Below are 14,818 nucleotides of genomic sequence, written 5' to 3'. Positions count from 1 at the left end.
GTTCAGATCAGGAAAAGCAAATAAAATCTGTAAAAATATGTATTTTCCCTCCACGAAGAAAGTCTAAAATTTATCAGACTATTTGTTTCTGCAAACCAAAATATGTGGAACACGAAGGAACTTTGTAACCGACAGGACGGCGGTTGATATGGAGTTGCTATGGCAACAACAAACAAGCCACAAGCCTAGACCTGTGCTTTCGCCTCGTTCCAATCCAACTTCTAAACAAAATACGTACATTACAATTATTACTCAAATGTAACTTTTGAGATAAATATCAGTGATATTTACCGTAGTACTTACTGCCGATTAGCAAAATTAGCCTGGCTAATGTAGCTTTTAGCTGCTAGCTAATGTAGCTTTTAGCTGCTAGCTAATGTAGCCTACGTGTTTGTTCCTACATGTACTTGCTCTGCCCGTCACTAGGACCTTGTTATTCACAGGAAGAGTTTTACGCCCTGACCTCCGTAGTTCAGGGTTAAACGTCAGGCAGAATCTGTAATTGGAAGACCTAAGATCGACTTGAAGCAACAGTTTCCGGCTAAATACCGCAGAACTAAACAAATTTACATTGAAAAATGTCAAAATTTTCACACAAATATAAAGATAAAACCTTATATAAAACCTATCAGCAAAAAAAAAACTAGTTGATTTGGGGTTTGGTTACACTTTAAACGTCTCAGGGAGACATCTGCCCACCTACTTCCAACTACGATAATCTCTATCGTAGTTGAAACTGCAAATGAAACAAAACCGTTTACTTTTTTAAAGTGTGGAGACCCAAATCTTTACACGCTTGTCGATCCTGAAAGCTTTTACGACAGTACAGATAAAAAAAATTTTCACAAATACCATTAAGCGATGAGTGAAATGACACCGGAAGGAAAACCGAGCTTCTAACGTTTTATTTTTAAAAGCCAAACTCGGTGAGAGACGATTTGAAGCACAAATAACAATAAAACAATAAAATAAGAGTTGGTGGCAGGGCTCCAAGAGAGGCAGGAGACGGTGAATGAAAGAGGGTAAAAATGACAGGATGGGGCATTATGGCTGAAGAAATGTATTCGATGAGTGACCTTTCTGCCACATCAGGACAGAACAATGGCCCATTATGTCCCATTGTATTCACAGAGCTACAAAATGGCCCTTTTAGCCGCAACACTGACAAAAGTGTCAGACCGGAGTGAAAGGCAGGAAGTGAAAGAAAGGAAAAGGTCTGGAGGGATAAGATGGCCTCTGAAGCTTCTCCTGCACTGATAACGCACGTTTGGGTTGGTTCTGTTGAAGAGTTGGTTAAAAATCTGCATTAAGGTGCCAGTAACTCACACAGCATCTGCAAGGACATTTTTAAACATTTCGCAACTGGAACGTACGGAAATCTGAGCGGCTGTGGAGGTCAGAGGAAGTTCAGCAAGAACATGACTTCATGTTGGACAAACTGTCACCCCCTGCACACAGGCTGGGGGTCCTGCAACAACCATGTGGAGTATCAGCTTATTTTAATCCACAGGTGGCTAATAAGCTAACGGCGGCGGCGTCCAACAGAAATGTTGATGTTGGCCGTTTCTGGATTTCTTTTGGTTGGGGCAGGAGGTGTTTTTTCACATCATACCAACAGGAAGTAACACGGCCTCCAAACGCTTCATGAATTTAAACCAAGTTTTTTAAAAAAAGTGGTTAATTATTTAATAAGTGAAATAAATCACATTTTTATATTCAGGTTGGTTTGGAAAGCGTTTCTCCTTCAGAAATGGAGATAAACTTTTTAAATGCTTAGATTCAGGTTGGTGTCTAAAAATATGTTTCCCATAGTTCTGTACAATTTTAGCAAACCAGTATAATTAGTGATCCTTCTGTCATGTTTCTATTGGAACGTATTTTTAGAAAATGAACTCCTTCAAAATAAAAGCAAGGATAAAACTTTCTAATGCAAATTTGTAGGATTTATCTAAAGAAACAAGACAAAACTAACTTACAAAAATCTTTTCAGCAACATGTAAGAGCTTAATTTAAGTTAATAATTCCTTGATATTGTTGGAAAAGGTACAGATTATTTAACTCATAACAAAGGAAAACATGTTTTATAAAATACTTCACCAGTGGAATTACTACTTCTTTTTTTAATATCAACAATCAGAAAGCATCGACTCAAAACAAATTCCTTGTCAGTTGGATTTGTCTCATTTCAACTTGACTAAGATATTGGCACTAAAAATGAAAGAAAAAAAATAATTGTGGTCACGATTTTGTGTTTTTGCAGTGAAAAAAAAAAGTGTTTAGTTTGCATTTTTGCTGAGTTTGCAAATATTAAGTGCTTTTTGACAAAAAATAAACTTTTTCTTGCTGAAAAGTTATTTGTAATTTAGTTTTGTCTTATTTCAATATGTTAGGACTAGAAACTACTTGGTAATATTTTTGCTCTGACTCAGAACAATCCACCAGGTAGAGCCACTTTACAGCAGCCATTTACACCTAATATCACCATTTAATAGGGCTGTAGTGATACAATAATCTCACGATACGATACACGACATTCTGCTCACGATACGATATATATTGCGATAGTCGGCAAACGATACAATTCAGTACACTTTTGCGATTTTCTGAAAGATTTTAGAGGGACAGAGTGATTTTGGTGACATTTTGTGACAGTTATAGAGTCGGATTGAATTAATTTAACTGAAAGCTGATTAAAAGCACCAACTACACAATACCTGGCTCTGGTTGGACACAGACTTAAAGTCGACAGCTGGACAAAATGAATCAAAGAAGTGGTGAGAAAACATGTTTCTTTTAATTGAAACAGTACAAACTGTAGCTTACATCCATTTGTAAAGTAAATAAAGTGCACCAAGTACCTGCTCTGAATAGTTTGATACCTTTTTAACCTTGACACTTAACATCTGAAGGAATCACTCTAAGCCTGATGACCTAATCACTCTCCCGGCGAAGCAAGCAGTGAGGGAGCAAGGTGACAGTTGGATGTTACGATACTTGCGGATGAATATCGATTATTTTCTAGGAAAGAAAATATCGACATATATCGCAAAATCGATATCATCACACAGTCCTACAATTTAATGTTGGATGTGTGGCTTTAAAAAGCAGCTATTTGGTTCAAAGGTCACGTATTAAACCAGTTTAAGTTCAATCAACTGCAGCTACCATGAGATAAAACAGCACCAGGTCCATCATCTAACTCTATAAAACCAAATCCGTAATGGCGGATTACCACATGAAAGACCCGCTGTGAACTTTAAACAACCCAAAACATCTGCTGTGGCATTTGCGTTGAATTAAGACTAAAGACTGCATTGTTGTATTATGCGACTGTCAGCACTGCAGGCATAAAGACAGAATACAAACCAGACTTTTTACAACATGAGATGTTGTATAAACATGGGCTTTAATGACTCCTGCCCTTCCAGCAGTGCATGGGAATTAATTAGCTGACAGAGCCGTAATGGTCTTGGCATTTATAAACTGCTGCCCTCCCCCCCGAAAACAAAACAATACAAAAAAACAAACTGGCACGGCGCCCGGCTGGCATTTCATTTCCAGAGGTGGTTTCAGATTTACCATCCTGGAGACTTATTAGTATTTACATCTTATTAAAAGTTTGAACAGATGTGATGGAGGAAGTTTGAGCCCAACAGGTTTGATGATAATCCCTCATGTTGACCAAATGCATGAAAAATAATCAATAAAAATTGCTCTTGCTAAGTTTTTCAGCATTTAGCAAATAGAAACAATTTTGGTGATTCTAATCAACTTAAAACAAGAGAAGTTTGGTTTCATTTAACTTCAGACAGAGGAAATTTTCTCATTCGTCAAAAACAGATTTTTAATTCAACAGGAGCAGAAATTCAAACCAGGGAAAAGTCAGTTTCAGGTACACGCAAAACTCCAACCAAAAATAAGCAGGTTTAAGGGATTTCCAGGTATTTAGCAGGAATAATAAAAGTTTTCCTCACCTCTCTTGCTCCATCCTCATCTTCATCGTTTCCTCATCAGAAACCTGGCTCTCCTCGGACCTCCACTTGCTCGATCCTTTCCGGTCCAGCTTCTCCGCTGGCCGCTCATCCTTTCGGTATTTCCCAAACCTGGAGCAACATACGTGTTTAATTAAAGTGGGTACTTTACTGGTTCAGTAGATTTAATCGAAGGTGGAGCTACATGAAAATGGATGCAAGAAGTTATGGAGGCATTTTGAAGAATTTAATAAGGGAAAAAATAGACAGAAATGTTGTATTTTAATGGTAAAACTCAATGCATTTCCATGTTATTTGCTCTTTCCATACTTATCCAAACCTGGAAAATGCTCTGATCAAATTCCCCAACTTTCCAGATTGAATATTGAGCCAAAAAATTAGACTAAAGTAAGAGTATCACTACTTCAACACATTTTTATTCAAGTAAAGGTAAAAAAAATAGTCATCCAAGAAATTACACAAGTAAAAAAATATTTGGTAAAAACTTTACTTGAGTACTGAATAACTGATCAATTATCAGTCATTTAAAAATTACATCAGACCAAAATGACAATAATTAATATAAGTAAAAAACAGCAAAATCAGGCAAATATTTTTTTCCCCCAAATCAGTTTCTTTCAATAAAAAACTGATGAAACGTCAACAGAAACTGGTGAATATTTGGTTAAAACATGTTTTTCATTCAGAGGGGAAAAAATCCAGAAGTTTTACTCAAGTCAGAGAAGAAATACTTCATAATAAAATTACTCAAAGTACAGTAAAAATACTCCTAAAAGTAATTTAAAAAAAAAGTTACTCAAGTAAAAGTAACAGTAAATGTAACTAGTTACTACCCAACTCTGACCCACAGAGGCGGAAACATAAAATCCTCTTGAGCCAAATTGCAGCAATCTGACTGAAAATGCGACTGAATCTCTGCAGAGCGGCGACTTTTCACCGAATCAGTCTCTCAAATGAAGCATTTAAAAAGTTCTTCTCGTGAGTTCAGACCCAATTCAGCTCGTTTAAAGTTGCGGAGCGGACGCAGTAATTATATTCATGGGGAGGGAGCGATGCCTAATGAAATAGGAGCCTTTGCAGAGATATTTCAGCTTGATTGACCCGGTATAAAGCCGCAGCCTGTTGAAGAAATGACTTTGGCACTGAACTCGCTTCCACAATGAACCTGCGTGATTATTCACAGGGAAACTGGTCCGCCGAGAATATCTACGACTTCCAAAGTAACAAGGGAGATAGAAACCAAACGGCTGCATGTGAATTAATGAGAGAGAAGGAAGAGGCAGAGAAAGACGGGATTTTTTTTCTTCCCCTGAATCAAAAATAAGAATAAAGCCAAAGCAAGGAGAACAAGGGCGCCCTTAAGCGAGGCTCCTGTGTGTAAAGACGGAGCCCAAAGTGTCAGGATCAAAAGAAAAGCAGGCGATGTTAGCCCCCCAACCATAAGAGCGTTTGAGGATTAAAGAGAAAGAACACAGACTACCTGAATTAGATATAAAGACAAGAGGAAAATGGGGAGAAATGTTGAGAAAGTCGAAGTCCCGTCTGTGAGAAAATCAATGCAGAAGAAAGAAAAACGAGAGCAAAACAAATCAATGACAAAATATGTGAAAAACCAACAGAACAAGCAAACAAATCTGCAGAAAGGGACGCCGTGTTAAAAGTACCAAAGCTGATGAAAGAAGACATACAAAACACAAAGAAACGTGTAATTACAGAAGAAAATCATTTTTTTAATAAGGAGAAAAAAGTGATGAAAATGTCTATTATTCATCTTTATTTTTACAAACTAATCGATGCCCCTCAGGGGTTTCAATTTTTATATACCGGAACTGGAAAGCTTTGTTTATAATGAAGCCGGGATGGTTAAAAAGCATCATTTCACTGTTGAAGAACAAAAACTGAAAAATAAAACCAGTTCCTTACAGGTTTTTACACTTAAAAACAAAAATCACCACTTTTTAATATGATGCTGGTTTCTTCTTATTGCAAAAAAAATAAAATACAAACCAAAAATCTTTAAAAAGAAAAGAATAAAAACAAAAGCTGAATACTGATTTGAGTGTCACAAAGTGACAGTAAAGAAGCTGAATCCACTTAAAATCAGCAGAATCCTTTGGTTCCCAAACAGATCCACCAACTGGTCCACAAACTGCTGATCTGATTTCCACTGGATCAGTTTGTGTCATTCTAACATTTTTCCGTCCATGAGCAAAACCAAAAATCTCTCAAAGAACATCTGGGATAAGATTTCAGAGCAGCTATAAAAACAACAAGTTCCTAACTGATCATAACTAAAATCATATTTTTGCGAAATTTATGACGTTCCTTTTCAGGTTCTACGTTTGTGTAGCTGAAAGTTTTCTGTACGTTTTAAATCTGGAACAACCAAATAATCATCAAGTCGTATAAAAACAAAAAGGAAACAAATCGCTCCAGATGGAAAAAATCAGAAGTAGAACTCCCCCAACCCCCCGAGTTATAAGTGGAATAATCTGTCAGTGGAACTGGTACTTTTTTTATCAATATCAATTAATTACTGGCTTAAAATAAGTACCTATATCTTGCTGAAGTGTTTGTTATTTTTGTCTTATTTCAAGTGAAAACTGTGACGACGCTGTTGCAGAAATCAATGCAACTAAAGATAAACATGCATGAAATGTTCTTCAGGTGGTAGAAGGCTGACTTTGTAACCGTCTTTTTGTGGCTCTGGAGGTTCAAATCCATCAGACCTCAACGACCAAAGGGAGAAAATTAGGTGAAATTTCCCTGCGACAGGTGGAAACCCAAACAGGCAGGAAGCAGAGGGAGAAACTAAGCAAAGCAGGGAGATAGGAGGTGTGAGGAAAACTGATGGAATGACGTTCCAGCGCCTGATTAATGTGACCGCAGCCGCCTGAAACGCTCAGACTGACAGCCTGAAGTTAATGCTAAGAGCAGGAGTGATCTATCACAGCTCCACATGGCTGACACGTTCTCTCCCCACACCACTAACTTTCATTAACAGCCCATTAAAAACAGCCTCGTCATACACAAACACACACACTCACACACACACACACTCACGCACTCGCAATGGCATGCAGACTAAGATTTATGACAGCAGTGGAAAACTTTGCAGAGGAGAAAGAATATCAACCACGACACGAGGGAATTTAATGATCTTGTATTCAAAGCACGGTGAGGCCGGCGGCGGCGCCGAGCCCGACGTGATCGATACGGAGTCTTTGACGGTGGTTCTGCGGTTTTAAACGATCACTTTAAAATGTCAGGGGTTCTGATTCAATTCAGCCGAACGCCTGAGTGTCACTAATAATCCCTTCATTAGGAGAAAAAACTAAAATAAATCTGCAGTGGGAAAGGATTTGTGGCATTACAGAGCTGCAAATAAAATAAAAGTTTTCCTGAGAAAAGCAGTAATTAGTAAGAAAAAATACAAAACACTTTGATAAAGTTTTGCTCAAAGCAGCAGAACAACAAATGGGACAATAAGTTTGGCTTAAACTTTTGTGTTGTTGGTAGAAAAAGCTGGAAATGTGATCTGTATTTGCACAGCATGGAGCAGAGAATATATAGCTACAAAACAGTACATTTTCAAATTAATCTGCCAAATAATAGCATAATGACAGTTAAATGTATAAAAATATATTCTTTCTTAAAGTTACAAAGCATTAGCTAAAGAAATTAAATTTATATTCCCAATTCTCTCCATGTTGGGTCTAAAAATAAATATTCCAGTAACTCAATATGCAGCTAAACAAAACAAACAAGTTTGTTTGTTTTGTTTGATACAAATTTTGACAATAGTTAATAGTTAATTCATTTAGATTCTGCAGCTTCAGTGGAACCCAAAGCTAAATCCCTTCCCAGTCAGAACCTGCTGCTCTTTAAACGCATTCCTCGTGTGGCGTCTTCTCCTTTGGCTGCACGCCACGTCTTATTTTGTAGACACAGCTGGTGCAACATGCAACAGATTACAATGAACACAACATCGACTGCAGCTAAGACTGCGAAGATCAGAGCATGATGCATCAGAGTCCCTTCACCCAGAACAAATCTGAGCGGAAAACTCGTCAGCTGACAGCAAACGGCAACACAAACAAGCCGCGCGCGCAAACCAAGATTGTAACTGTGCAGTTTCAGGCTTGTTCGCTTGTTTAAGACGCACACAAACACAGAGCACGCCGTTAAATTAGTGCAGCCCTCGGATTTCTGGGCAACAAGCGTCCCAGCAGATGCCAAGCCGACAGACCGGGTGCAGCTTCTGAGTCCAAGAGACGATCAGAGAGAGAGTTGGCAGGCGGCGCTGCTGGCAGGCGTTGATGGTAATGATGCTTTGATTGGGACTGAGAGCGAAGCCTCAGAGACATGAGAGGGTCAGGCTGATCACGCAGCGCCTGACGTGTCCTCAAACACGCCGCCGCCTCACATCAAAGGCCGCTTCCCCACCCTGCGCCCGCCCGCTCGGCTCCTGCACCGAAACCGAAAGCTCTCCTGGGATCGCCCCGCTCTGCAGAGCGACACTTTCTGAAAAACACACGGACGTTTGCTGCCTTCACGTGCAAACCTCTGTGGTTTGGGACGGCGCTGACATCAGCGCTCACCGTTTCACCGCCACAAAATCTGAAGCGTACTTCTCTCTTTTTCTGCTCAACGCTCATTTCCGTTCTGTCTGCTGAACCACACGTCACCCATGGCGCTCGTTTGTTAATTACTCTTTGAAACACAACAAGTGGCAGTGATACTTTAAATCGACTTTTTTATTTAATTCCCTCATCAAAAACAAACCTGGACTGTTGCTCTGATTCTTTCATGTATGTTTGAGAAATCCTTTAATCTCCATGGCAACCATTAAGTTCTGCAAAACACGTGGGTGGACCTAGCCTCTCCTTCAACAACAAAGCTCCTTCAGACTAGCCAGCAGAAATTAGCAAACACCTGGTGAAGCTGCTGAACTCGTTATAGGAGCCATTTCTCAGTGCAACACAGGTAAAAATGCTGTTAAAGGGTTAAAAGAGGAGCCATATTGTGACTTCCTGAAGCTGGAGATTCAGAAAGAGCAGGAGCTTTTAAAGAGACAGAGGCCCAATTTCAAGGTATTAAATTATGAAGTCAAATTTGATACATTTAGCCTTTTTTTTATAGAAGTTACTTGATTGCGCCATAAAAAAAACATTGAATTTCAAAAGTTGTTTTGAACATTTTTTCAGGTTCAATTTTTTTTTTCCAGTTTCAAATCTTTTTTCAGTCTCAAACTTTTTTCAGTTTCAAACATTTTCTTTACTTTCAAAACGTTTTAACCCTCCTGTTATGTTCGTTTCTGAGGTACAGCAATAATGTTCGTGGGTCAATTTGACCCGGGGAGTGTTTTATCATGCAATAGTGTCAGGAACCAAAAAATTCCTCCAAAACATTTTTTTTATCTGATTATTAACTCTAATACTAACCATCTCAATCAAAATTTGTGCAATTATGTTTTTTATTTCTCAGAAATTAAGGATTAATGACGACAACTTACTCAATTACTCATTTGGACATAAAAAATGGGATTTACATTTTTTTTCAAAGGGTGATCTTTATTATTGAACTTGAGACACACATACTGTTCCGGGTCAAATTGACCCGCCAATTAAAATCAAGATAAATGAGTCATGCAGAGAGTATTTATGTTCCCCTCCACTTCTACTGAGTGTCCACTCAGTGTGGGTGGAGTTTTCCCACTGTTCCCGTCAAAAGTTGTATGAACACCTGCTTTCTCGCAGTTCATCGTGAAGCAAAGAGAGCAGGGAGAAAGTGGGTTTGTGTGTRTCTGCGTGTGTGTGCATGTGTGTGTGTGTGTGTGGTGTGTTGTGTTTGTGTGTGTGTGGTGTTGTGTTTGTGTGTGTTGTGTTTGTGTGTCTGTTTGTTTCCTTCCATAGCTGTAAGGAAAACAAACAGAATTGGACATTTTTAATCTTTTTTTGCACTTTAACTTGACTGCCGGGTCAAATTGACCCGAACAGTATCGATGTAAAAAGTAGACGCCGGGGGGGCTGCAAATGTGTAAAATGAATACATTTTCAATTTATATGTAGAGTTCACCTATTAAGACAAATAGAAAAAGTTTCATGCAACAAAAATACTTGCAACTATTTAAAAATATTTTTAAACTTTGAAACGGGTCAATTTGACCCGCAACATAATAGGAGGGTTAAAATTTCTTTTCTTTTTTTTTCAGTTTCAATTGTTAAACTTTATGGCCCCAATTTAGCTCCATAGCATGACGAACAACAAAGTTACAGAAACATAATTTCAGTCGTTTCACAGAGATAAATCAGCCTTTTGCTTCAGGTTTGATGCGTCCTAAAGTTGCTGGACGGTGGAACTCATTCTGACAGACAACGAAGAGAAACTGGATAAATATTATGAACCGTCCTATAGGCGAAACAGAACAGCTGGACGCCAATAACTTGGTTAGTTGTGTTGTTATTACATCTGTAATTCTGCTGCACAACTCTGTGCTGCATAATGATAATTTAATTGAATCCAGACTCTCCACAGATGGATTAAACATATCTCACATCAGCCGGCGCTGCCAGTAAACCTGGATAAGGATCAAACAGACGCACTAATTGACTCTTAATGGGGCCAGAAATGAGACCATGTTTTAACAATGCACATCACTCCTGTGGTGCAGGAAGACTTCAGTCTGAAAGGAAAGATATTAACTTCCAGTTCTGTTACAATAAGCCTAATTCGTTTTCTGCAAGACACCACAGAAGAAGAAGTTCTGCAAGAACTCCCAAACCACAGGAGCAAGAAGAAAATGAAGTCGTCTTGTTCCTGCAGTTCCAGTTGAAAACTAATTTATTTGTTCTTGTGAAGAATATTCTGTAGAAAAAAACCTCTTATGTTTCCAAATAGGTGCTGAAGTCGTCTTGCTAAAATTTTACAGACTTTTCAATTCAACGTTTGGCTGCATTTTCAGCCACCTTCAGTCCATTTCTGATCCTGATCAGAGGATTTTTAAGTGTTTAACTATGACCCACAAATCAGATACTCAAGAAAATACCTGGTGTAATGTCGTCCAATAATAGACAAAAAACTTCAAATCAGATCTTCAACTAAATGTTTCTGTCAAAATACAGAATTTGTTCCCATTAATTAAAAAAATAATAATTTCAAGACTTGATTTATTGCAAAATAAAATTATAGACTTGGCGAATGTAAAATTTTGTGTAATATATCTTTACAATTCTGATATGAGTTTATAGTTATTATTCTCAGTATTATTTTTAAGCTTTAAATTAAAGTTTAAAAATAGATATTGAACTAAACAATTTTTGCTCGATTAAAATATTGTCTACTTAGTATAGCACTGAATAAATAAAAAATTAATGTCTGAAGAAATTAATCTTTCCAGCTTTAATTTAAAAAAAAGAAGAAATTATGCCGTTTTTGAGTTCTCTCAAATTAATTTTGGCCACCACCACAAAAAAAAAAATTTCAATATTTATTTATTTATTTAGATTTTCTGAGACAATAAATGTTGGTTTTCAAACTATAACAAAGGTTGTAAATATGTCACTCTGATAAATCTGTGTAGGAGTTTCACTTTCTAAAATATTGAGTTTTTTTTGGTGATATTCTAATTTTTGGAGAAGCACCTGAACGTCTAAGCTCTTGATCGATAATGCCGTCATGAAGATATTGATCAATATTGTATTGACGCATAATGTGGCTCTAAGCTTTACAATGATCTGAATCCTGTTTTTACCTGAACATGTCTCCAAGTCCCTTCAACATTCCTTTCTTTGGTTTTCCCTTCTCTTTGTCCTTTTCCTTCCCTCCATCTTGTTTCTTCTTCTCCTTCCCCGGTTTGTCTTTGTCCTTCTTCTTCTCCTCCTTGGTGCGGTCGGTACCGTTGACCAGGGGCTTTTCGGGGCCGGCGGACAGCAGCGTCTGGTCCGCCATGGTGGAGACGGAGTCTCTCCCAGATCGGGAACTCTCCTCCGTGTCTTCCTCCACTGCAGAGAAACAAACACGGGGACGGTTTGGAAACAGAAAAAAGCAGAAAACCTCATTTTAACCTTAATTTGTATGTTCTGTAAATGTGTCGTTAGGTTTCTGATGAAACCAAAATACATGACCATGATGGAAGAGTTCTTATTTATATTTAAATGGAGGCCAATAGATTAGGGGTGTCCAAACTGTGGTCCGTGGGCCATTTTGTGGCACTCAAGGTGATTTTTTTCGGGCCCCTGACCAAAATACAAAAATGGTAAAAATTTGTTTTTTCACCTCAAAATTCAAGGTTGATGCACTTAAAAAACATTTTTTGTGAAATTTTTGCCCCTAAATGTAAAATTACTTGTTAAATAAAATTTGTAGCAAACAGAATCACAAACTGTCAGTGGGTTTTACTTTACTCCTCTAAATAAAGCAAATGTTTGTGACGAAGGAGCGACCCATATCGTGATGCTGAGAACACAGAAAAATCCAAACAGATAAACCATCAACATTTATGATATAGTTTTTTTTAACTAGATTCAAATAACTGAATTTTATGTTACATATATTTAGTAACTTAGTTCCCTTTTCTACAGAAATCTCACTTCTTTATTTTATTAAAAATGTGTGAACTATTTAGTTTTTTTTTCAATATTTAATCAAAAGATTTAAAAAAGTCAATCTTTTGTTGCCTTCAGTTACTTTCCACCAGTGAATTAGACGTTGGGAAAATGAGGAGAAGCAATAAATTACCTTCTGTTGGTAAAAAAAAAAAAACCCAGTAATTTCTGTTTAACTTCTTACAGATTTTGTAAATATTTTGCTTTCTTGTCCCATTTTATGTTTCAGATCAACTATCAAATACTAAAATTTCAGATAGCTTGAGTAAATATGAGATTCTAATTTTGGGTAAAAAAAAATATATTTCCAAAACCAACATGATTTGAAAAGGAAAAAGTTAAATTATGGTTTAATTCAGTTCAATTAGAGGGTTCTTTGAGCATAAACATGACTTTGACTAGACCACTAATTTAGTTTTGTTTTTGTTAGTGGTGGGATCACAGGTACATTAATTTATCTCAGCAAATCGCTTTTTAATAAAACATTAAGCACCATTTCCAATTAAAATACTTTTTGCTGGTACATTTCTGAGATTTGAATATTTTGTTTACTAGGGTTATGTTAGTGTTTTTATATTCTTTTTTTCTAACAGTTATGCCTTGTTTTTTATTATGAATGTCTACTGTAAATTACACTACTTTTAGTTATACTTGGAAATCTGTCATAACTCACAGGTCATGTTTGTTTTTATGAATGTTTATCATACTTTTTAAATTATTTCCATGAACCTGCTGGAGGACTAAATCTGGCATATTTACGTACGTGATGGATTCATGTTGATTAATATGAATTGTCCTCTTTATGAAGAATAAAAAAAAAAATCTAAAAATTTTGTCTGATCAACAATTTGGTGAAGTTAAGAAAATCCGTAATGGGCAAATACTTTTCACCGAGTTCCATATATTTTTGTGATGCGTCTGGATGCAAGAACGTCACACAGAAATAAATCTTCATACATCAACCTACAGGTAAAAATCTGCTGCATTTTTCCTTTAAACTAAACCAGGTAAAGCTAACAGAGAATTGTCTTTGATTTTCATTAAGATTACAAACCTGATGGATTAAAAAGCCACAGCCAAAAGCATCAACACTTCCAGACATTAGCCATTAGTCAAAATGGCGCCACTCCCATGCAGTAAACATATATTAGTGGTCATTAATTAATTAGTGTTACGTGGCTCCACACATCAAAAAACAACTGATTGAGAGTTAAACCATTTCATAAGTCAGGAAACGTCCAGGGAAACTCAAGACTTCTGCTTTGGTGGATCGTACCTGCAACAAGAGTTCAAATATTAAATGGATTATTTGACATCTTACACGTCTCCATGCCCTCGTCCTCGTCCTCCAAGGCGGCTGGCCGGTCGTAGGATTTGTCGATGGCGGCTCGGAAGCTCTCGTTGCAGCCCCGCCCCCTGATGATGCGAGGGCGCGGCCGGTGGAACGGGAGGTCACCGTTCAGGGTGACCTCTGCTACCGCCGTCTGGAGGCTCTCTAGAGAGCTGGACTTCTTGAGACCCAGTGAAGGTCCAACGTCCTTAGTGGAAGAACCTGACGGAGACGATAAGAGGGGAACATTCTCTAAATGGAGCCGGTGATGAGTCGCTTTAAAATCCAACACCATCTAGAACGAAGGCGAGGCTCATTCATGTCTGAATCACATTTAAAACTTACATTTGCTTTAAAAAAAATTGTCATTTTATTAAAGAGTGATAACTTAGGTAACGATTTACTGTCAAATCAGAAAGGTTAAAGTTCACACAACAGGCAAATGTGACCCAGATTTCTTTGCCTGAATGCGACCTCAATATATGTATCGCGATAAACACATGATCGATATGAAAAGTACAACATAATACCTCTGATAGAATATTCAATATATAGAATTCTCGCTGAACTCTGACCCAGAAACTCAGACAATTCCTTGGTTACCTAGCAACAACCTGCTGAGTAACAAGCAGTTTAACAGTCCCTCCAACTTTGGTTACCTAGCAACAACCTGCTGAGTGACTTCTGCAGCAGCAGTTTAAGATTTTGTCACCATGTGCCTCGTAACTGCTTAAAAATAATAAAAAAAATATATATTGTGGGGTGAAAACTGGCTAAAACAGGAAATGTTAGGCCACCAGCAGTATTTCAGATATTTAAAACACAAAAACTAATCAATAGTTAACAATATTGACTGAAATGAAATGCTTATGTCGTTTTTTTTCAGAAAA

General features: G+C 37.5%; 1 protein-coding gene across 12 annotated transcripts in view; it reads right to left on the bottom strand.

Annotated features, from left to right (window-relative positions):
* The window catches only part of pard3ab (par-3 family cell polarity regulator alpha, b), a 266,919-nt gene that overhangs the window by 64,768 nt on the left and 187,333 nt on the right, over nucleotides 1–14,818 (bottom strand). For 11 of the 12 annotated variants that reach the window (XM_008433893.2, XM_008433892.2, XM_008433899.2 and 8 more), the window contains 3 exons: nucleotides 13,920–14,150; nucleotides 11,746–11,995; nucleotides 3,975–4,103 (listed from right to left, as the gene is read on the bottom strand). In XM_008433893.2, the coding sequence (XP_008432115.1) occupies nucleotides 3,975–4,103; nucleotides 11,746–11,995; nucleotides 13,920–14,150 (610 nt within the window). The remainder of the gene's footprint in view (nucleotides 1–3,974; nucleotides 4,104–11,745; nucleotides 11,996–13,919; nucleotides 14,151–14,818) is intronic. The other variant, XM_008433895.2, reaches the window with a different exon arrangement.

The sequence above is a fragment of the Poecilia reticulata genome, linkage group LG17 (genome assembly GCF_000633615.1).
Source record: "Poecilia reticulata strain Guanapo linkage group LG17, Guppy_female_1.0+MT, whole genome shotgun sequence".
Taxonomy (NCBI): Eukaryota; Metazoa; Chordata; class Actinopteri; order Cyprinodontiformes; family Poeciliidae; genus Poecilia; species Poecilia reticulata.
Note: the sequence above shows the minus strand (reverse complement) of the source record. Positions and strands in the feature narration are given on the sequence as shown.